The sequence below is a fragment of the Equus przewalskii genome, chromosome 19 (assembly GCF_037783145.1).
Source record: "Equus przewalskii isolate Varuska chromosome 19, EquPr2, whole genome shotgun sequence".
NCBI lineage: Eukaryota > Metazoa > Chordata > Mammalia > Perissodactyla > Equidae > Equus > Equus przewalskii.
In genome coordinates, this window is record NC_091849.1 from 30735709 (window position 1) to 30760424 (window position 24716).

The 24716-nt window shown below is 44.8% G+C and overlaps 1 protein-coding gene, 1 long non-coding RNA gene and 1 pseudogene across 3 annotated transcripts in view; 1 reads left to right on the forward strand and 2 right to left on the reverse strand.

Annotated features, from left to right (window-relative positions):
• The window catches only part of LOC139077292 (uncharacterized), a 97689-nt gene that overhangs the window by 1257 nt on the left and 71716 nt on the right, over positions 1-24716 (reverse strand). The window lies entirely within an intron of this gene.
• LOC103565586 (gamma-soluble NSF attachment protein pseudogene) lies at positions 1328-5988 on the reverse strand (annotated as a pseudogene).
• On the forward strand, positions 17957-22500 carry MUC21 (mucin 21, cell surface associated). Of its 2 annotated transcripts, none has more exons than XM_070584305.1 (3): positions 17957-18335; positions 20107-21725; positions 22075-22500. In XM_070584305.1, the coding sequence occupies exons 1-3, from the start codon at positions 18272-18274 to the stop codon at positions 22261-22263; spliced, it is 1872 nt and encodes a 623-aa protein (XP_070440406.1). In that variant the 5' UTR covers positions 17957-18271; the 3' UTR covers positions 22264-22500. The 2 variants fall into 2 exon arrangements, with proteins under 2 accessions (XP_070440406.1, XP_070440405.1); XM_070584304.1 differs by having other exon boundaries at positions 17959-18335; positions 20047-21725.

Consider the following 24716-nt stretch of genomic DNA (forward strand, 5'->3'; position numbering starts at 1 on the left):
GTATATTCATGAGATTATTTTTTGAATGCAGGTTTGGTCCCTGTCCTTTGGGATTCCTAAGTCAGTAAGTTTGAGGTGAGGGCGTCTCCAGGCAATCCTGATGCCCATGGTCCAGGGGCCCCACTTTGAAAAGCTCTACTCTTCCAGCATCCATCTTAACAGCTCATATTTTTCCCAGCTCTGCCCTCTCTCATTGCCAAGTTTCTTGAAATAATTCCTTATAAACGCTATCTCCATTTCATCATCTCCTACTCACTCTGTGTATGTTTCCTTTGCAAATTTTACCAGAGTAATTCATGTAAATAGTTTTAAAAGTCCAATAGTCCTACAGGCCTCTTATAAAAACCAGCCATCTCTGATGCAGCCCCTCCTTTTCACGCCTGACTCCTGCTCTCCAGAGGCACCAACTTCCAGCTTTTAGCTTTTTCTCCTGGTATTTGCACCTACAGATTTAAACATCATACCCATACTATATTGCTATTCATAGGTATTTAACAAAGACCTTGAATGCATCTTTTATTGGGCTAAATACTATTGTAAAGCTCGAAATAGCTTCGTGTCCCAATTTCACCTCTGAAGTAGTTTAATAATTTATATGTATCCAATATCATGGGGGATAAATATCCTTTTCAGAACAAAACAAATTTTTAAAATCCTAATTAATTTTCTCATCAGTGAACTTCGCTTTTGGCACCAATCATTAAATAAAATGAAAAGGAAATTCTTGAATAGTAAATCGCAAGAGCCCAAGAGAGAATATCCATGCCTATTGCCCTATTTATTCAGAATGTAATTTATCTAGAATTTGGCTCACAAATTTAAAAATCAACTGTATGAAAGCATGACGGTACATTTCTTTTAACTCCGGCTGGTGTCTTAGGAAAGCTCTTAGAGAAACGAAGAAAACTTTCCCAGATAGTGGACGCAGATGGGTGATTTGGGGAATCAGTAAGTAAAAATGACAGTCTTTATTAGCATTTAAAACCATGGCTTCAATGAAGTATGGAAAACTCTTAGACAAGCTCCAAGTCCCTGAAATGGCATGGCACCTTTTTTTCTTTTCTTTTTTGCAAAGAGAAATACTAGCACAGTCCTTCTGAATATCCATCTTCCTCTTCCTCAGCTCTGTAGTGAGGACATAGGCTTATTTCCTCCTCTTCCTTCTCCTCCTCTTCCTCTTCTTGTAATTCTTTTTATAATTCTCCTTCTAATTCTCCTCCTGCTCCTTCTTTTTCTTAAATTTTTTTTATTGTGGTAAAATATGCCTAACATAAAATTTACCATTTTAACGATTTTTAAGTGCAGAGTTCGGTGGCGTTAGGTATATTCACGTGGTTGTGCGACCATTGCTGGTGGTTTCTTCTGGATCCCCTGCTGGACCCACCACATTCAGGCCCAGTTCAGCATAATCTCTAATCTCTGTCCATGCACTTGAAACGTGAAGAGGTGCAGACCTCTGACGCTGCAGCTTGGTCTTGCTGGTCATACCCTTCCAGAAGCTGTCCTGGGGCAGCACAGCTGTCACTCCCATAGGCCCTGGTGTGCTGGAGCTCTCCCCGACACAGCTTTCTGCGGCCATGTAGTCATTTCTGTGTAGGTGAACTAAGACTTGAGCAACTGTTTTCTTATAAACGGTTGGATAATTTGAATTTCCTTATAAATATTTTTTTCTTTCTGAACAGGGTGCCGTCTGATCAATGCTGCATCCTTGTGCTAGCAGTCTTGAGGCTTTTCCTAAGCATCCAGCTGCCTGCCCAAGTGCTCCTCATTTTCAGACGTGTTGGCTGTCTGTTGACATAATCGTACTGACTTCTCTGGATCTACATTTCCTGCAAGCTTTCCAGCTCATTCCAGTGCCGGCTGTGTTCCAATGCCTCCAGGGCTGCTCTATTGGGAGTGCTGTTTTCTAGAAACGTTACGCTGGCTTTCTCAATCAGTTGGTAGCTTCTGCATCTCCTTCAACATCATGCTGGTTTGCTCAGAAGCTCTGCTTTTCCATATTCGGAAGTGGCACTGTCATAATCCGGCTTCCATTTGCAAACAACAGTTTTCAGGTATTTCTCTGCTTTGACAAGGTTGTTCAGCCCCTCATTTCTCTTTTGAGCTGCCACCTCCACAGTCCGTCCCTGACAAGGAGGGTGACAGAGCCTCTTCCTTTAGGCCCATGAAAGAGCTCCAGTCATCTATTCATAGATTTTTCATTTCAGACATTATCTGTTTGCTTATTCATTGTCTCTCTCTCTCACTTGAATATAAGCTCCCTATGTACTTTTTTGCCACTGTGTCCCATGCCTGGCATGCCACATGACTCATAGAAGGTTCGTAAGGAATTCTTCTTTTTTTTTTTGGTGAGGAAGATTGGCCCTGAGCTAATGCCTCTTGCCAATCTTCCTCCTTTTGCTTGAGGAAGATTGTTGCTGAGCCAGCATCTGTGCCAATCTTCCTCCACCTTGCAGGTGGGATGCCGCTGCAGCATGGCTTGATGAGCTGTGTGTAGCTCCACACCCAGGATCTGAACTTGCCAACCCCGGGCCACCCAAGTGGACCACGTGAACCTAACCACTACTCTACTGGACCAGCCCCTCAAGGAATATTTTTGAGTGGATGAATGAGAAGTCCTGGACGCAGAGTGCCTAACAGAGAGAAATTTAGACTCAACTCCCAGATTCTCTCTAACCCATTCCCACTGCTACTATTTGGTCTACACTTTATACTTAAAAAATAAATAAAGGAAAGAATCAAGTAATCATCCCAAGGCTCCTTCACCCCTAGCATTTCCTTGTGTCTCTCCACTGAGAGAACTTTTACGAACTGCCTGATGCATCAGTTCTGACCTCGACTGCCTAAAGAACCCTGCAAAATCTGGTCTCACCTCAACTTTACAGCCCGACTGCCCTCAGTTGGTGCATTGGAACCTGCAGGCTTTCCTCAGGTGGGGACGGCGTGCTGAAAGCCCCAGAGTGAAGGGGGGATTTACGCTTGAGGGTCTCTGCTGAAGGAGCCCTCCCATTTTGGTGTAAGCTCCTCGTTACTTCGACCCAGCCAAGGGAATGCTGCTGGGAAGATCAGTCCAGATGACCTTGATGGGGTTTTCAAACAGCACGATTTCTCCTTCCTCTGAGCTCCAACTGTGCTTAGTGTTAAAACACGCAAAGAGAGACGATATACAGTTTCTGTTTGGTTGCCTTCTTAACATGCGCTAGATTCGAAGATTCACCTAGGCGAGTATAGTGTCAAAAAAAAAAAAAAAAAAAAAAAGCTGACAACTCTGATTAGCAATGTTCTGGAATGAAGGAGAAAGTGCAAAGGAGATTGGTCAAATGATTCATTCATTCAATACAGAAGCACAGCTGAATCAGCATTCAGGCCCATAATAGTCACATTTAAAAAAAAGGAAGAGGAGGAGAAAACTATAAATGCTGCAATCTCTAAAGTACGGTTTTCACATGAGGGGTTAACTTTAATCTAGATACCAGTGGTTATGCTGACTTAAAGGAAACAGGAAAAAGAGATATGCACAATGCTCTTAATTAGATATGAAAAATGCAAAAGTGAGTGTCGCACCTGAATAAAAATTGATGTATTTCAGAAAGGACTACAGTCCTTGGGTCGACCTCAGCCTCTGACCCCTCCACATCCTTCACCACAGCTTCCAGGCATACAACCAAGGCCACCACAGCCCAAGGGACCACTGCAGAGTCTGTGTCCACAACGGGCTCTTCCACAGGGACAGAGCAACTTAGCCTGTCAGATCATCACAGCCTCCACCACAGCTTCTGAGACCGCTATAAGCTCTGAAACAACCACCACCACCACCACCACCACAGCCTCTGAGGTCACCACACCCTCCACCACAGCATCTGTGCCCACCATGACCTCTACCACAGCCTCTGAGAGCATCAGGGCCTCCATAATGTCTGTGCCCACCACAGTCTTCACCACAGGCCCTGAAACCACCAAAGCTTCCACAGAGGCTCTAAGATCATCTTGTCCTCCACCAAAATATCTGTGTCTACCAGAGCATCCAACACAGACCACAACGTCTGTGCCCGTCACAACTACCACGATAACATCTCTGCCCACCACATTCTTTACAATGGTCTCTGAAATCACAACTAGTTCTGGGACCACCATAGCTTCCACCACAGCCTCAGGGGCCACTGCAGAGTCTGTGTCCACAAAGGGCTCCACCATAGGCTCTCAGAACAACTCAATCTCTCAGACCATCGCAGCCTCCATCATGGACTTTGAGACCACCATAGGCTCTGAAATGACCACAACCATCGGCACGGCCTCTGAGGTCACCACATGCTCCAGCATCTGTATCCAACATGACCTCTACCACAGCCTCTGAGAGCACCAGGGCCTCCACAGTAATGGCTGTGCCTACCGCAGTCTTCACCATGGCATCTGAACCTACCACAGACTGAGACCACCAAAGATTCTGAATCTACCACAGTTCCTCTCACAATTTCTGAGGCTGTCAGGTCCTCCCCCACAGCATCTCTGCTTATGACAGTCTCTACTCCTGCCTTTGAATTCACTATGGCCTCTACCATAGTCTCTGAGACAACTGTGTCCTCCACAATAACATCTGTGCTCCTCACAGCCTCCAACACAGGCTCTCAGAACCCAACAGCTTCTGAGACCACCATGGCCTCCACCACTGACTATAGTCTCCACTGAAGCCTCTGAGATGACTCTTGCCTCTGCCATTACATCTGTGTCCACCGTAATCATCACCACAGCCTCTGAGACCACCAGTGCTTTCACCACAGCTTCTGAGATCATCATCCCCACTACCAAAATGTCTGTTCCAACTACAGACTCCAGCACACCCTCTGAAACCACCATAAGTTCTGCAACCACCTCAGCCTCCCAAACAAATTCTGAGACCCTCAGTTCCTCCATTATAGTATCTGTGCCAATGACAGCCTCTATCCCAGCTTCTTGGTCCACTGTGGCCTCCAACAAGGTCTCTGAGACCACCACAACCTCCACAATAACATCTGTGCCCACGATAGTCTATGCCAGGACATCTGAAACCACCACAGCCTCTGAGAGCACCAAGGGTCTGAATCCACCACAGCCTCCACTATAACATCTGAGATCACCTTGCTCTTTACTCCAGCATCTGTGCCTGTTACAGCCTCTGTGATGACATCTATGCCAGCCACAGTCATCACTATGGGCTCTGAAACCATTGCAGGTTCTGAGGCCACCTCAGCTTCCCTCACAGCCTCAAGGGCCACTGCAGAGTCTGTGTCCACAGTGGGCTCCACCACAGGCTCTGAGAGTTACATGGTCTCCACCACAGCATCCGTGCCCAACACAGCCTCTACCACAGATTCTGAGACCACTATAAGCTCTGAAATGACCAAAAACATCATTATAGTCTCTAAGATCACCATGTGCCTCATCACAGCATCTGTGCCCATCATAACATTTACCATAGCTTCTGAGACCACCAGGGTCTCTATGATAACATCTGTGCCCACCACAGTCTTCACCACAGCCTCTGAAACCACCATAGTTTCTACCAGAGTCTCTGAGACCACCCAGAGTCTCTACTCCAGCCTCGGAGCCCACTATGACCTCCAACATAGTCTCTGAGACCACTATATCCTCCACAATAACATCTGCGCCCACCACAGCCTCTACCACAAGCTCTAAGAATACAGCCTCTGAGACTGCCATGACCTCCACCACCACTTCTGAGACCACCATGGCACCTACAACAGCCTCGGAGAAAATGACAGTTTTCACTAAAGCCTCTGAACCACCTGGAGAGTCTGTGCCCTCCACAACTACTCCAATGCCTGCTGAGACCACCACAGCCTCTGTGCCCACCACACCTACCACCATAACATCTGTTCCCACTACAGTCCACACCATGGCCTCTGAATCCACCACAGTCACAGCCTCTACTATAACATCTGAGATCACCTTCCTCTCTACCACAGTGTCTGTGCCCACCACTCCCTCCATGATAATGTCTGTGCCCACCACCGGCTTCACCACAAACTCTGAGACCTCCACAGCTCTGAAAAGATCACAACCATCACCAAAGCCACTGAGGTCACCGTATTCTCCATCACAGCATCGGTGTCCACCGTGAACTCTGTCATAGCCTCTGAGAGCACCAGGGCCTCCATGATAACATCTGTGCCCATCAGGGCCTCTGAAACCACCACAGGCTCTGAGACCCCTGTAACTTTCTTTACAACCTCTGAGACCACCATGGCCTCCTCCTCAGCCTCTGAAGCTATCATGGCTTTCATCATGGCCTCTGAAACTACTGCATCTTCTACTAAAATGTCTATATCCAGCACAGCCACCAGCACAGGCTCTGAGACAGCTATAGTCTCTACCAAAGCTTCTGTGACAACAGCCTCAACCACAACCTCTGAGAGCACTGCAGTGTCTTTGTCCACCACACACTCTGAGATCACCACAGCCTCCACCTTAAGATCTGAGACCAGCATGGCCTATAGTACAGCTTCTGAGGTCACTTCAGAGTCTGTTAGCAGTGTGGCCTCCACCATAGTCTCTGAGTCCACCTTGCCATCCACAATAACATCTGTGAGCACCACAGCCTCCAGTACAGGTTCTGAGACCATCAAGTCCACCACAGCTTCCTCATCAGCATCTCAGCTCACCACAGGTTTGTCTATTTTGCCTGTGCCTACTACAAACAGCACTGTATTTTCTGAAACCCTGACTGTCTAAACCACAGCCTTTAAGAGCACCACAGGCTCCTTCTCAATGTCTGTGCCCACCATATTCTCCTCCATAGTTTCTGGGGATGCTAAAGCTCCCACCTCACCTTCTGGACCCACCACAGCCTCAGAGGTCACCACAGCCTTCACTTTGGCCTCATTGCCCCTCTTGGCCTCTACCTCCACCTTTGGGGCCACTGCAGTCTCCATCAGTGTCTCTAGACCTTTCACAATCTTTTCTGCCACCTTGGTGTCCACTAGGACCGCTGACTTTTCTACTCAATCCATCACCAACACAGCTGTATCAGGTACTAACTACCACATCTTCTCTAATCACACACCTTTACTCCAGTGATAACCACCACCTTTTCACCTGTTTTTGTCATTTCTTCTCTGGATTCTAGTCAAGCCACCATACCTGTTACATATAATTTTGTTTCCTTTTCTTCAGTCCTACTTATTTCTGCTCTGGACTCATCTCCTTTTGTTTAGTGTCCATCGTTTCCATCCCAATCAGAAATACTTGCTTGCAAATATTCCCCCCACCACCAGTTAATTATAGTCCATCACTTCTGCCTACAGAAAACTCATCTCAACTCTGTGACAACCATCCTCACTTGTCAGCTGCTCTCACTTCTGTGCCAAGTACAATCAACTCTATTCCATCCGTCATCTGTGACACCACCGCCTCATCTTCAATTTATTGACTATTGTTCCAGAGGTTACAAACTACACTTCGTGGGCCAGGTCTTGCTTGTTACCTGTTTTTCTAAATGAAGCGTTATTGGAGCACAGCTACACCTATTCATTTAAATCTATAGCTGCTTTCCAGCTACTTTGCACAGTTATGACAGGGACTGTGTGACCCAAATAGCTTAAAAATCTACCATCTGACACTTTACAGAAAAAGTTTGCCAATCCTTGCTCTAGTCTAAGACCAGAATGATTTTTTTCATTCTCTGGCAGTTCTCTGAATAAAACCACCTCTGCACTTGCCATCAGCACTCGTGTTGGACCTGAGTCCACCTGCTTAATTCTGAACCACCCACTGCTATTCCAGGGACAGACACTGTTCTTGTATCAGTGCAACCACTTCCGACCTAAGCACAACCATTGCTGCTGGAGCCACCACCTCCACTGCCTCTGCTGTATTAGGTCCTCCCACCTTGTTCTAGTCCACCCTTCCTGTCCCGGGGGCCAGCCTCCTCCATGTGGGCCAGGTTCTGCCACATCTGTTCCTAGCGCCTCTCCTCGACTTTGTTGACCGCCATGATTGTGTTAGATCATGTCACCTATGCTCCCAGCCATCGCTGCTGCCTCACCCGTGAGTACACCTGATTCTGTCCTCTCTTCCTCTGGCACCGTCCTTACACTCAGTGACTGCATCAGAAGAGCGTCAGACCTTATCCTTTTTATCCCAGCCCACTCTCTTCTATTTGGGTGGCCACTTCTAAATTGAACAGATCTTCCACTTCGGCATCAGTCACAGTCACATTTCCTCAATCTTCTGCCTCCACCAGCACCATCAGTGGACATATTGTACCTTCTCTTCTCTAAGACAATCACTTCTATTCTAGGGATCATGGCCTCAGGTGAATCACCTCCTACCATCTCTCCTCCCACCACAACACATCTCTCCAAACCACCGCCACCATAGGTGTGTTGGATTCAACCACTCTGCTCTAACTACACCTTCCTCCCCTTTAATTATCTCCACTACAAATGCATCATATTGTGTGACCTGTTTCCTAGGCCCCAGGACCATTGGAAGCAGACTACCCCCATCTCTGTCACCACAGCCCCTGGAATGGACTCCATGACCCCTGCTATCAGCAATACTGCCCCTCGGACAGCCCTGAATACCTCTGGCCTGGGCACATCCACTATTGGAACATCATCTACCACCTCAGTCCCAGGTATCAGGACCACCAGGACAGGATCCACCTATGAGCCAACCACCACTCCTAGAACCAGTACCAGCTCCCAGAAAACAGGCCCAGTCACCACAGTCATGAGCCACATGCCAAGAAGTGGATAGTTGCAGCCCTGGGCCATCATCTTCATCTCTCTGGCTGCAGTTGTGGTTGGTAGGCGGCTGCTGGTATGACTGAGTTTTTGCCTGGTGAGTTACTGTGCGTAGAGATGGCGGGAACCCACCTAGAAGATAGATCAAGAGTAGGTGTAGAATAATAGGACTGGGACCACTGGAATATTAAGTAAGAGAGAGCAGTGTGGAGAGTCCCTGTATCCTAGCCCAGTCCATAAGAGAGCAGGAGCAAACCTGTAGTCTCATTTATCAGCTCGTTGCAACAAGGGAGACTGTACACCAGAGGGACTAAGGAGCTTCTTACCAAACTGTAGAAAGAGTCATGATAATGCTGGGGAAAGCGTGGAATTTCAGCGACAGTTAAATGAAGCAGAGTTTTAGTAAGCTCAAGACAAAGAAGGGCTGGGAGGACAAGGGTCAACAGGAACTCTGGACCATGAAGTGGACCCAGTTTCCTTGGAAACAAGCTTACAATAGACGTGGGATGCTGTATTCTAAAACTCCGCATCTGCCCTGGCTTGGAAATTGAGGCTGCTTCTCTGTGTCAAAGTAACTGAGATTCTCCAGACAAGAACGAGATATTTCCTTCTTACTGATATAATTTCAAAGACCAAATTTGGATGGTCTATGATTTTAGAGAACTACGTTTTTCATTGACTAAATCACTGAAAGTGAGTAAGTTACTCAAAGAAAGGGGATGTTATGATGCCTTACAGCTGCAGCACGTCCTCGGGGAAAACATTCCTTCCAGTGAACTAAGGAGCTGACTTTATCCGTGTTGTTATCCCAGCCTGATGAATGGGGTAGATGGTTATTGTCTCTGCCTGACTTTTCTTTCCTCACATATCACAATATAAAGACCATGAGAGAGAGGAAGACAGAAAATATAAATGATAGATGTAGTGAGAAGTAGAAAAACAAAGAGAAGAAACTTAAAGTGGGGACCTGAGAGACAGGCAAGTGTGTGGGCATGGGTGGTTCGAGCAGAGGAGAGTCGAGAGTATAAGGGAAGCACATCTTTTACAAAACAAGCGTATCTTTTATAAATTGCCACCAGAAAAAGGATCTCCAGAAAGTGATGAATGTTTGGGCCCACAATAGGTCTTTCATTTCCTTTATAGATGTTACCATATGCTGCTTCAGAGGGTGAGGGGCTAAGAGTGGGGGCTCTTTTTCCCTTCTTTCATGATTTTTCCCAAATGAAAAGACATTTACTTTTCTAGATACCCCTAGGCACAGCTCAAATAGGCTGGAAATTTTAAAATACTTCACTAAATACTAAGGGCGGATAACAGGGAAATACCCTTAGGAAGAACAGACGCCACAGAAATGCTTGGTCATGTAGGGGAGGCTTCCGATGCTCTGAGAGCTGACAGGTTTCGAGGCCTGGAGCCCTCTGCACTTCTCTGTGGTGGACGTGAAAGCCACATGCCAGCAGCACACTGCATTTGTGCATTCTGTTCTCCATCCTGGTCTTAATCTTCTATTCTAACATATTTTTCTTGTTCTATATTAAACACTTTATATTTTCCCATTTTGGCTGGATGTATTCCTGGAAGTGGACTTCAACATTTGTAGGATGAGCCAGAGTAAATATACCATAAATAAATGAAAACTTCACACACTAGCCACGAATGGTTGGCATAATTTACAGTCAACTTACTTGAGTTGCCTATTTCAGATTGTCTGATGTTTCCTTATGGGGAGAAAAAAAATGAGACTCACCTGCCATGAGCAATCCTCTAAATGTTTAAGATAAAAATATAGTAATAACCACCAGCACTTTATTAACTGTTTACTAAGTGTGAGGTCCAGAACCAAGAGCACAAGAGAGCATCGTCTCTCCTTTACTCTGCTTTGCCACCTTCCGGACATGTACTCTTCTTATCTCATTTTGCAGACTAGGACGCTGGAGTCAGAGACTGAAGTAACTTGCTGAAGATCACAGGGTGAGGCACTGGCAGAGCTGGGGCTCTAACTGCTCGACAGGAGAGCCTGTGCTCTTAGCTGCAGTATATAAAGCCGATTCTCCAAGCTTTAGCTCTTTATGGGCTTTCTCTTATCTTTTTAAAAACAAATTGAAGTATAATTTACAAGAAGTGCACAAATCTCAAGTGTACAGCTTGATTAATTTTAAATGTGTACACACCCATATAGCCACCACTCAGCTCAAAATATTGAACATTTCTATCACCTGAGTGATGTGTCCCTTCCCAGTCAATACCTGCCCACCTAAAGGTGACTACTATTCTGACGTCTATTTTACCAACTTTCATTTATTTCTACCTTCCTTACAGACATGCAACTTTCTTGGTTGATTAACACAACGAAAGCCTCTCTGTTTCTGAGAAACTCTACTCCCTAGGTACAGGATGTGGACTTGCCCTTGTCTTGAAAGATTAGCAGCATGTAACCTTACCAAGGTACAGAGCAATGATCACAGCATTCACATAGAGACTACGCAAGTGCAATAAATAGGAAGGCTGTTTTCTCAGGGACGTGAATAAATAAATAAATGAGAGGAGTAGAGCCAGCAAAATCACACACACACGCAAAGAATGAATGAGAAGAGAGAAAATAGACGGTATTGAAAAGTGAAAATTTGTGATTTTTGACAATCCAAGATGGTTTAATGATATGGAAGGAAAAGATTTAACTCTAATAATAAATTTTTGTGTGTGCATCAGGAAGACTGGCCCTGAGCTAACGTTTGTTGGCCATCTTCCTCTTTTTGCTTGAGGAAGATTGTCACTGAGGTAACATCTCTACCAGTCTTCCTCTATTTTATGTGGGGTGCCACCACTGCATGGCTTGATGAGTGGTGCTAGGTCTGTGCCTCAGATCTGAACTTGCGAACCCTGCACTGCCGAAGCAGAGCACCAAACTTAACCACTACACCACTGGGCCAGTCCTCTATTAATAATTTTATTTTCTCATTTAGAAGTACTTTTCTTTTCCTCTGATAAGTAGAGGCATTTATAACCTTCATGGCCACAGAATTCACCTTGGTCTGGACCTGGACTCAGGACTGTGCTCTGGAATGTCCCAAGCCTGGAAAATGAACTGGTTAGCGGAGGAGCACATGGCTTTGGACATAAGGTGAGCCATGGTGTGGGCCATGAATGAAGCCACAGTCATAGGTGTGCTTATGGCATGAATCCTGGCAGGAGTCATGGACATGGCAGAGGTCATCACAGCCGTGAAATGGATCACAGAAGAGGCTGCTGAGGAAGCCATGGAGGAAAAGTGGAGTATGGGTGTAGACTGGATAACGGGGGATGCCATGAAAAAGAAAATACTGGGGAAGAGGGGGATCATGGAGGAGAAGGCAATGACCATAAAATGAGTTGGGATGGGATTCCAAAAGGTCTTCAGGGAATTGGCCATAGAGATGGTCATGAGCAAAGTCAAGAAAAAAAACCAGAGGAAAGATCACAGTGAACTTGACCAACAGGGCAGACAGAAAAACAGATAGTGATTCTAGGGGAGATTTGCAGCCTCATCAGATTTGCTCATGAGCCCAACTAAAAATATCCCCTGAGCTTAACCATAGTTCAGAACCTCTTAGGAGGTCACTGTAACCAACTGTAGAACAATTTCTCTTTGGTCTCTCAACATGCAAGTGATGACTGTGCCCTTTTGGCTTTGAAGTTCCACTGTTTTTTTTTTCACTTTACACAATCTATCTGTATTCAGAAATGCCTGTACTATATGTGAACAGCATTTTTCTCTTACACAAATAAATGGATATATGTCATTCTCAGGTAAATAATTCTTTTGTTAAAATTTTTTACATATTTATTTGCTTTGTGACTTTCAATATTTTTATTATTTAAAAAATTTTTTTAAATTGCAGTAACATTGGATTATAACATTATATCGCTTTCAGATGTACATCATAATATATTTGGAATTCTGTGTAGATTACATCATGTTCACCACCCAGAAACTAATTATTGTCCATCCCTTACATGTGAGCTTAATCACCCCTTTTGCCCTCCCCCCTTCTCCTATGGTAACCGCCAATCCATCTCCAATGCTATGTGTTTGTTTGTCGTTGTCAGATAAATAGTTCTACATTGACTTCTGTACTGAACATCACAACAAAAAATACAAGATGAAGTTTTACTTCCTTGTTTCCTCAGGATGCAATGTGACCAGTAAGAAGAAGAATCATATCATTGCAGCTTAATAAAAAAACAACAAACTCATAGTGTTCATGGTAGCAAGATGACTAGCTTACCTGTTTATCTGCTTGGGCATTCTTTTCTTTCTGATTTCCTTCGTTACTGAGTGCTTACTATGTGCTAAGCATTGTACAAGGTGACTTTAAGTGCACTATCATTTAATGATTTTGAAATTCATAATCTCAAAAAAATCTTTTGAGAACTTCCACTTTTCTGGCAATATGGTGGACAAGGTACATTAACTACTCCTCTTAATGAAAGCAACAGAAGTTGCTGGATAAATATTGAAAAAATATTTGTAACTGTATCAATTAGCTGGGTAGATAGTAGGTAATATTTAGATCAACAACCAGGAGAAGGTTGAGACTCAGAGAGGATTAAGGAGAGCTTGAACCAGCCTTTACATTGAGGGCATTTGCCAAATTTGATGAACTTCAGCTTACCATCTCATAGCCTCTTAGCACTTGGGGTACAGGAGACAAAGTCCAGGACCCCATAAGGAGTGGGGTCTAATAGGAGACCTTAAATAAAGATGAGTCCTAAAAGGGTTAAAGCTTCAGTGCAGGATTAAACTGGAATACAATTGCATTGCCCATCACGCATTATGGGGACTGAGAAAACTGTCTATCTGTAAACTTGACATTGAGTGGAGGGAGTGAAAAATCATCCCGGAGAATTTGTAATTGCATGATATTCGTCATTTTTTAAAAAAAATCAGAGTAAGGCAAAGTCATTGAATCATTTATAATGAAAGTAAAAATAAAAAACACACTCATAGAGAACAGTAAGATATTTCTTTGACAGGGGAAAATGACAATCCTTTTACAGTCGTTTCTTAAATCAGCAGCCTAAGAGGACAAAAACAACACAGAAGGTTAAAAACACTGTTGAGTTAATTTCTAAGAGTTCCACAGAGAAAATGATGTAACCACTGTCTTACTGGATTCTGAAAGGGAGACTGTCACACCAGAGACATTTCCTTCATTGAAAGATGGTATCCCATTAAGGATGACTGTAGCAAAAATTATGTCAGTTGACATTTCAAGGATGCCAACTGTGGAAATGGTTTTTGTGGCTGGTTGAAGGGGAGGATTCCCAAAGCAGAGGGAAGTCACCCTCTGTTTATATCAGGCTTGGTAATCCTGACCATGGAGTTGATTGGTGAAACAAACACGGTAGCGGTACCCGGCCCATCAACCCCATAAAACATTAATCACAGCCCTGCTCAGAACAAGCCTAACATGTTCTCTTAGCTTACAGGAAACCACCAAGAGAGGAAAGAGAAGGTGGCTGAGATATAGGTCAAATCCAGTTAAAACCAGTTGAAGGCAACATGGCAGTCTGCCTTGACCTGACATAGACCCTGCAGCTAATTATGTGCTCATTGTAATACATTACCGTATTACAGAACACAACCACTGAAGCCATGACAGTTTACAACGGCCATGGCAATGGCAAGATATAACCAAATAAGGAAAGAAAAGAGGTGGCACCCCTCAAACGTATGCCCATTTCTTGTAATAATGATGAATATTCCTCCCATTCATTACCTCGACCCCTTCTAACAGCTGCTTAATCAATGCAGGAACTAAGAAGTTGATTTGTAAACTTTGTTCCCACCTCTCCATTCTTTGGCCATTGAATAAAGCTTGTGCTATTGAATGCACAGCTTTGGTCTCGTTTCAAAGTTGTGACACCAAACAGAGGAAGGACCCCAAGAGGAAGGGCAACAGCCCCTTCTTCAGGTCTCTCCCCAGCTGGGAAAAGAGTTCAATTGATAACCGTGGGAATTCTGTAAGCACTTGTTGGCAGCCTGATCTTCACCTATCTGATGACCATCCTTTCTTTTTTTTTTTAAATTGAGGTATAACTGACTTATAACATTATATTAGTTTCAGGTGTACAACATAATGATTTGACACATGTATACACTGAGAAATGATCACCACAATAAGTTTAGTTAATATCCATCTAGGTTTGTAGCTTCAGATCATACAAACTGTGTAGCCAGAAAACCATCTTAGACTCACTCATTGTCCTCCAGGTCTCCTTCTTCTCTAGGAAGATTCTTCTTCCCTACTTCTTTGTCTCTTCCAAATGCTATGTGACAAGTAAGGAGAAAATTGCCTGGACATGTTACAAATTAAAATCTTGAAATACACCTGGCATTTATATATTTATGTTTTCATGTATTTCTTTTTGTTTTTCTGTTGTCTTTTATTATTATATGCTTATCATGTGCCAAACACTGTGCTAGTGCCTCTAAACATACCGTCATTTATTTCTCAAAACAATCGAATGAGAACTTACATTTCTAGCTCTGTAACAGGGTAGGTGCCTTGACTTAAAATATCCTGAAAAACTTAAAAAGGTGGACTAAAAATTCTTCTTAAGTGAATGAATGAGTCGCCAGGAAAGTTAGGAATGCTAAAATTAAAGACTAAGTTAAGGTAGGAACCCAGGGAGGTGAGGGGAGTACTGAGGCCAACTTGTGCCAGACCCAGTGAACTTCAGTTTCGCGTTGTGCAGCGTCCATCAGACCAGACCAGGTGGGGACTCTCTCAGAGGACCCTCACATAAATCGGAAACCTTCAGGGAGAGTGTAAACTAAAAATAAGCCCACCTCTCCTCAAAGGAAGTGCACGCAAAATTGCCTGTCTCTAAACTTGATGCAGGAAAAGGGAGGAGAGGAGGAAGCACCTCTTGAAAAATAACTTATACCCACAACAATACTTCTCTTGGTTTGCAGCCTCAAACCATGCAATCTAAGTAATTCCAAAGACGTCAAGCCTACCATTTAATTTAAAAAGATCAGGGACCAGCCCTGTGGTCAAGTGGTTTGTCCACACACTCTGCTTCGGCGGCCTGGGGTTTACTGGTTTGGGCCCTGGGCGTGGACCTACACACCTCTCATGAAGCCATGTTGTGGCAGCATCCCCCAGAGAGGAGCTGGAGTGACTTACAACTAGGATATACAGTGATGTGCTGGGGCTTTGGAGAGAAAAAAAGAGAGAGAGGAAGATTGGCAACGGATATTAGCTCAAGGCCAATCTACTTCACCAAAAAATTTTTTTAAAAATATGAAAACTCTTGTTTAAAAACAAAAAAGAATCACTGGCTAATAATGGCTCCATATGATTGGCCAAAACATGCAAATTCCCTGTAGAAGATCATACCTTCATCTCCGGCTTCAAAAAATGTCTACAAATAACATTCCAAGAAAAATGAATTCATAATCACAAATCTCAAATCACAGATGAAGATAGACACCATGAGTGAAAGCCAGCAAGAAACAAAAACAGACAGCAAGATCAGATCTGCAAAGACTGTCGGTGTTGGAATTATTAAATACAGAATATAAAGCAAGTAGGTTTAAATGTGTCATAGCTTTATGGTCCACTAATAGTCATTCTCCATCTTTGACAATAGAATTCTCAAGTGTTAGTTGAGCACATGTCCACTCAGCTAGAGACTATATTTCCCAGCCTCTTTTTGCAGCTTACTGCGGTTGCGTGGCTGTGTTCTAGCTTCTGATGTGGAAGCAGACGACAGTAATCTCTCATGAAGTTAAAAAACAAGATAGAATTAAAATACTCGATAACATTAGGGTATGAGCTGGGAGGTGGGTAATGAGAATTAAAGTGTTCCAAGGTCCCTGTATTGTTTTGAAGGACAGTAAAAATATTGATTACATTTAGACTCTGATGAGTATGCATGTAAAAACATTTTAGGATAACCTCTAAAAGGTTGAATTTGGACTTGAATTCAGGACCTCTGCCTCCAAATAATTCTAGAAGGAAAACAAACGTTTCCTTTCTTAGAGTGTTATTGGCTTTTCAGCCACAGAGTGGGATTGCTGGGAGTCCAGGACCCAGCCTGTCGTTGACTGGCCCCTCACACCTCTGCTTCAGAAGCTGCCCATCACAGTTGCTAGGCAGACCCATGCCTGAGCTTTTCCCAGCACACCCTATCCTTTCCTCACTCTCAGACTCACTCATTCCAAACTATGTGAGATGTTGCCTCTCTCACGAAGCTTCTCCTCATTGACAGGGGAATGGAGACAGCTGACTTCCGTCATACAGACTGCGCACTGGAACTCCCATCCATCCCACCCCCCTCACTCTGGCCACAAGATGCTCTCCCCATGAACACCCCAAACCCTCTGCTCATTTGGGTCTGCTCGGTCATGCTCATTTAGCTGACTGTGTGTCCTTTCTGCTGCTACAGCCGTGTCCAGATCCAACTTGAAGCTCCTAGAAAACTCAGACTATAGGTCTCCTGCCTCCAACAGAAGTGGTGATGTGGTATACCCTATTGAGAGATGCTTCTTTGAGGCTGACGAGAAAGAACTTCCGAAAGATCCCAGAGTGGAAAAGCTCCAATGAATTCTGGAAACAAACAAGAGGGGAACTCTTATGGTTGAGAGTCAGAAGGGGGCCCTATACCACCCCTTCACCTGCTCTGAGTCTGACAGGTGGCTTGTTCCTGCACATTGAACACTCTCCCCACACCCTCAGCCCCAAATTCCCCAGAGACTCCAAAGATGACTTCATTAACCCCTGGAGCTCTCTTCCCCTGTTCATTTAACGTGCACACCTAGTAATGCTCCATCTGACTTCTACCCGTAACCCGGGAGCACACACCCCTAGTTACTGCTCTCTTTTGAGTCTCATATTTCTGTTTGCTTGAGAGATGTGGGGTCCTGCCCCCTTAGCTCAGTCCATTAGGGCTTCTTCCGTGCTAAAGGAGGCACACAGGACTTCCTCACCAGGAAACAAAATCTTGAAGTAGAACAGGTTTCTGGCCCCATCCCTGCCTCAGAGGGTGGGTCCCTTCCACTCTGACAACCTTGATCTCCTTATCCCGTTCTGCTTCTCGCTCCAACCCAGCCCAGTGCCCTGCCTAGTGTAATCATGTCATTCTCCTTTCTAACCTTCCTCTTGACCCCTGATCTATTCCTTCCCAGGCGCAGTATTGTTTTGTTACTTGCTCACAGTTGGCAGAAGAAAAAGCCAACTTCTCAACCCCTCCCCAACCCACTGAAGCTATAAAGGCCTCTGCAGCTCTTCCATGACAAAGACAGGACAGCATCACATGAAGGAAGCCTAAGGAACCCAGGCATCCAGCCTCCTACCTCCCCGGGCTCAAAGTTCTTCCCAAGAACACATACTGAGGAAACCTAAGCTCTCAGAATCTCCAGCTTTTATCTCTTCGCCTTGAGCTCTCCTTTCTCAAGAATCCTGTTCTTTGCCTTCTAGGTCTTGGCCACCTCTGGGATCCAGGCATCTTGCTTGCCAGCCACAAAGACACAGATCGAGATGCAGAAAGGAAACATTCCCTTTAAGTATCGGTTACTAGTGTATCTCCTACTTTTAGAAGCTGGTGAGTGACTTTCTTTAAAAGTGGGTGGCTAAGAACCTTTGAGGGATTGTGGGAGATGGTGACCACTACTAGGACTATTTCTAGTTCTCCTCCACAGAGTGAGGATCATCGTTTTACTCCAATCACTCAGTCTAGTGATGTATCACCCGGGAGACAGTCAGAGCACAGTGGTTTAAACTGTGGACTCTGGTCTCAGATTGCCAACATATGAATCACGGCTCTATCTGTTACTTGTGTACTTTGAGTGAGTTGTTTAACTTCTCTGTGCCTCAGTTTCTGCATCTATAAGATGGTAGTAACCTGTGTGATATGGCTGGGGGGAGGGCTAAATATTAAGAACAAGAAGAGTTGACTGTTTTTAAAGATATAGCATCTATATTCTACAAACTTAATTTCTCTCCTGATCCTACCTCTGATTCCACACAGCCTAAGTCAGCCTCAGACCAAGGAGAATAGGATTCAAGAGACAAAACTGACTCCCACTCTGTTTCCACACCCCATCTCCTATTGCACAACCGGAAAGCATGACTTCTTAGAGAATTCATTATTTTGAATCAAAATTACCCCTCCTATAATTTTGACTCATCTATTCTGTTCTCCAAAACTTCTCAGCTCAAATCCACTCTCTCTTTCACATGTCACCCCTACTCTTGGTCATTTCAGTTTTTATTTAGATTTACTTATGATTCTGACCTTCAACTCCATTTGTACCTCATTGCAGATTTTGGGGGTGGCTTTGCAAAATAGAGCTAACCTCGAATCCTATGTTAGATCAAATAAGACTGAGGAAAAAATACACACATGCAGAGTGAGGTGATGGGCATCTATGTTCCAGTTAGTAGTAAAATGAGCCACAAATGAGATAAATATAGACTCTGAGGAGGCTGAGTGCCTTCATCCTTCAGGGTAGTGAGGGGAAACAATAGGCACAACCTTGACCCCAGCTGCACCTCCAAGAAGGTTGAAAAGCTTCCTTATATCTGTAGACCTTGATTTAAAGCCCTGAGTCCAGGAGATTTTATACATTTAAACTACATATAGTTTGCTCTTCTCCGGCCTCTGCTGTAGTGATCAGGAGCCCCTGGAACTTTCATGCATGTAGAATCACCAGGTCCCCTAGTTGAAGAGGCAGGTACATGACCCCATCTCAGACTCTGATTGGTTTAGCTTGGAGTGGTTTGCCTAGGGATCTTTATGCTCATCAAGCTTCCCAGGTTATTCCAATATAGGTGTTTTATGAATAACACTCTAGAGATATTTTCCAAGAAAGGAGCAATACTGTCTTAAGAATCAATCAATCAATATATACTAGTTTCACCTGGATCCTACAGTTCTTTTGTGATACTTTTTATGTGTATTGGATCTTGTACAGCAGATCATGGAATAAGCTTATCAACCAGTGAAACTGGGTCACATAACCCTGGTGCTGGGGTGGGTGGGGTGGGTGACTTGACATGATCACTAAATGTGAGGATTCGATAGCCTGAGTTCAAATTCTTGTTCTACTAATTACTAGCTGTATAAACTTGGGCAAGTGTCAACATTTCTAAGCCTAAATTTCTTCCTCTTAGTTGGTAATAATAAAAGTGTCTATTTCATGGGGCTATAGTGAGCATTAAATAAAATTATTCCTGTAGTAAATTTAACCAAGCATTGAGCAGAAAGCATATATGCTCAATATATATATGTTACCATTTGTGATTATCATCAGACATAACCTTCAGTGATAGTAGCACATCTGTCAGCACTACATTCATTACAACCTCCAAAGGGACAAGCACAACCTCCAACACTGGATCCAGTGTGACCTCCAATGGACCCAGCACATCTATCAACACTGGATCTAGTGCAACCTCCAGTGGAGCCAGTACTGCCTCCAACCCTGGATCCAGTGTGACCTCCAGTGGACTCAGCACATCTATCAACACTGGATCCAGTGCAACCTCCAGTGGGGCAAGTACTGCCTCCAACCCTGGATCCAGTGTGACCTCCAGTGGATCTCAGCACATCTCCAATATTGGATCCAGCACAACCTCCAGAGGGACCAGCACAGTCTCCAATACTGGATCCAGCATGACCTCTGGAGGAACCAGCATACCTGTCAACACTGGATCCAGCACAACCTTCACTGGGGCCAGTACAACCTCCAACACTGGATCCAGTGTGACCTCCAGTGGACCCAGCACATCTATCAACACTGGATCCAGTGCAACCTCCAGTGGAGCCAGTACTGCCTCCAACCCTGGATCCAGTGTGACCTCCAGTGGACTCAGCACATCTATCAACACTGGATCCAGTGCAACCTCCAGTGGGGCCAGTACTGCCTCCAACCCTGGATCCAGCGTGACCTCCAGTGGACTCAGCACATCTATCAACACTGGATCCAGTGCAACCTCCAGTGGGGCCAGTACTGCCTCCAACCCTGGATCCAGTGTGACCTCCAGTGGACTCAGCACATCTATCAACACTGGATCCAGTGCAACCTCCAGTGGGGCAAGTACTGCCTCCAACCCTGGATCCAGTGTGACCTCCAGTGGACTCAGCACATCTATCAACACTGGATCCAGTGCAACCTCCAGTGGGGCCAGTACTGCCTCCAACCCTGGATCCAGTGTGACCTCCAGTGGACTCAGCACATCTATCAACACTGGACCCAGTGCAACCTCCAGTGGGGCCAGTACTGCCTCCAACCCTGGATCCAGTGTGACCTCCAGTGGGCTCAGCACATCTATCAACACTGGATCCAGTGCAACCTCCAGTGGGGCAAGTACTGCCTCCAACCCTGGATCCAGTGTGACCTCCAGTGGATCCAGCACAGCCTCCAATATTGGATCCAGCACAACCTCCAGAGGGACCAGCACAGTCTCCAATACTGGATCCAGCATGACCTCTGGAGGAACCAGCATACCTGTCAACACTGGATCCAGCACAACCTTCACTGGGGCCAGTACAACCTCCAACACTGGATCCAGTGTGACCTCCAGTGGACCCAGCACATCTATCAACACTGGATCCAGTGCAACCTCCAGTGGGGCCAGTACTGCCTCCAACCCTGGATCCAGTGTGACCGCCAGTGGATCCAGCACAGCCTCCAATATTGGATCCAGCACAACCTCCGGAGGGGCCAGCACATCTCTCAACACTGGATCCAGTGTGACCTCCAGTGTGACCAGCAGAACCACCAACACTGGATCTAGTGCAACCACAGGAGGCTCTGGCATACCTTCAACTGGAACACACACAACTTCCAATAGAATTAGCACAAGTGCTGCTACTCCTGTGAGTGAAGTGAAGCCCAGTGGGTCTCTGAAGCCATGGGAAATCTTCCTCATCACTCTGGTCTCAGTTGTGGTGGCCGTGGGACTCTTTGCTGGGATCTTCTTCTGTGTGGTGAGTGTCTAATATGTGGGAAAGTGCCTGGGAGAAGGAGTAGCAGGAACACGAGGAAATGGGGTATGAATAGTAGGGGCACCAAGTTGGGTGTGGACAGGGAGGAAAGAAAGATCAGGAGAGAGTTGCTAAAGTGAAATAGCAAGGTAGAATTGGAGGAGCCAATCAATGTGCAGAGGATACTATTGACTTGTGGAAAAAGAGGGGCCAGAAGAAGGAACAAAGGCTGGGGAAGGAGCATTAAGTGAGGGAGATAGTTTGAAAGGGGAGAAGACTCCAGAAGGAGTCCACGGAGAAGGCTTGGGGTAAGGGAATACAATTCTGAAATGATTTACCCTTCTTTTTCTAGAGAAACTCCCTGTCCTTGAGAAATGTCTTCAACACAGCTTTCTACCGCACCCATGGCCCCAACCTTGGCCTGGGACCTGGAGGGAACCGCGGAGTCCACGATAGGCCTAGGTGGAACTCTAACTGGTTCTGGAGGAGACCAGTATCTTCAACAACCATGGAGATGACAGGGAGATATGATGGGCCCTGAGCAGACCCTGAAGCCAGAGTATCACATGCTTCATGGAGGAAGCTGACCTGGGGAACCAGACACTCAAGTGTCCTTTCATTCATCCTCAGGAGTCCCCTCTCAGCTTTGTTTGGGTCTCTAACAGCCATGAGGAAGACACTTCCTTCCTCTCTCTTGCTTTTACCAGACACTGGGAGGAGGCGACTCTATTGGTCATTTAACTAAGAAATAAACACATCCAAAATATGATGGAGAGAACCTGTGTGTGCACGTGAGTGGGTGTCTACAGCGCTGAGCCGAATTTCCCAGTTATATGAGAGAACCCCCATGCCATAATCTACTTGGCATTCAAAATCTCCACAGTAAAATCCAGAGACCTCATTCCTATCTGTCCCCTTTTTCTAATTCTTCTCACCCCAAGCAAGACTGCTGTGTTTTCGAGACTCACCCAGATTGATAGGAGAGTTTAGCTGGGAGAGAAGAGAAGGGAGGGCAGGTGCCAGGATTCTACGGGCTCGTTGATTAGGCCTGTGGTCCACAGAGATTATGTTGTGGCACATAGAGAACCCAGGGCATGACGAGGTGGAGAGGTGCAGGTATGTGTGCTGTGGGGTGGAGCATGTTCACTCCAAGTCACAGTTTCCAGGGCATTTACATGTGCTCCAGACCTAGGCTAGTTGTCAGAATGAAGGTGCTGGTCGACACTTGTCTCTCTTAGAGTGGTCCCTTCGGAAGCAGAGAGAAAGTGCTTCCTGTTTTACCAAGGGAAAGACTTCTGGCCCTAACCTTTCTGGCTAAGGTTTAACCTTCAAGAGGCTCATGGCAGAGACAGCTGGGGTAAAACATTTTAAAGAGATTCTCATGAATTCCCCTCCTAGAAGGGCTGCACACATCCCTTTCATGGGTCCAGGGGATCCTACAGGTTTTGGAGGACAGAAGATAGCTGCTTTGGAAGGTTGAGTTGCTTCAAATCCACGAGGCAGTGAGGGGACTCCCACCTTGGACAGAGCCCTCAGGAGAGAATTAGCAGTTTGTTGGGGGATTCACTCCAACTCACAGCAGTGGAAACTGCTCTGCCTTCCAACACTTATTGGGTTTCTCAAACATCAGCAAACCAAAGAGTTGATCCTAATCAATGAGGCCAGGGTAAGCCCTACGTGGGATCATCATCATGATCTCTCTTAAAGGGATCCAGCAACCAGAAGGAGAAGCTGAGCTGAACACCCCAAAAAGGTGTCGCCCACTAGTGTGAGCTGTGGAAAGCATAATGTGAAAAACACGAAAATAAATAGGATCAGGCCAAGGAATTCATTTAGATAATTAAAAATTGTAAAACATGCATTTTCAAGTTTAAAATTATAATAAACAAATTGAAAGAGGCTGACCATTGTTGAGAATAAAATTAGTAACCTGAAGAGCAAGGGGGAAAAATAACTCAAGTGGACACAACATGGTGACGTGATTTTAATGGGTGAAAATCACCCATAAAATAGAAGACACTTGGAGGACAGATTCAGGAGGACTAACATGCGAGTAATAAGGTTTCAAACAGAGAAAAAAGGAAGAGATGGATGAGAGGAAGTTAAAGAACAATAGAGAAGAAAGTTTTGAGTCTGCAGATTGAAAGGGTTCACTAATTACAAATCTGTAAATATACTAAAAACGATTGACTTATCTATTTTTAAACAGATGAACTAAATGGTGTGTAAATTATATCTCAATAAATCTATTAAAATATTATTACCAGGCATGTCATGTAAATAAAATTTTGATTTCCAAAGATAGACAGCAAATGACTCAAAGCAATGGGCACTTCGAGATAGAGGAAGATGAAAAGGAAGGAAACCTGGGTGAGCAATTTAGCTTGTGGTTAATTCACATGGCTATGCTGTGACTATCTCGCTACTCCCAGCAACTGGAGCGTGTAGGTAGTTAGAAAGCATCATTACTCAACTTCCGTCATGGAATACATTTACGCGGATGACACGTGTTTTAACTAGACAAAGCCCCAGCTCACCAAGCATGTTTGACCCAAGTGGAAGTCCAGGAGTTGGACAGGGTTAAGCACTGCCCCTTCAGGACCTTGTGTTTTTGCACTGTTGGTCCAGCGCAATGACCTTCAAATGGAGTCTGTCCCATGCTCTCAAAAGTACATGAAGACTTTCTAAAGAATATTAAGCAGGTGTGGGATGTTTTATGGGAATGATGTTCCAGGTCTTTCATTTCCATATATTTATTTATTTATTTATTTTGCCTAAAACTGATCTGTCTGAGAAGACCTTTGTGCTCAGAGCATCAGGCTAGTTACACTTTTCTAACTCCTTTTTTATGGGCACCGACATTTTTCTTTCTAGCTGCTATATTATTATGTTGAAAACCAGGGAACAACTCAAAATCTCTTCTAATTTAAGTGTCATATTACTCAAGGTAGGGCTTCATGTTTTCCTTTGCTTCATAGAAATTCCTGTTAGGAG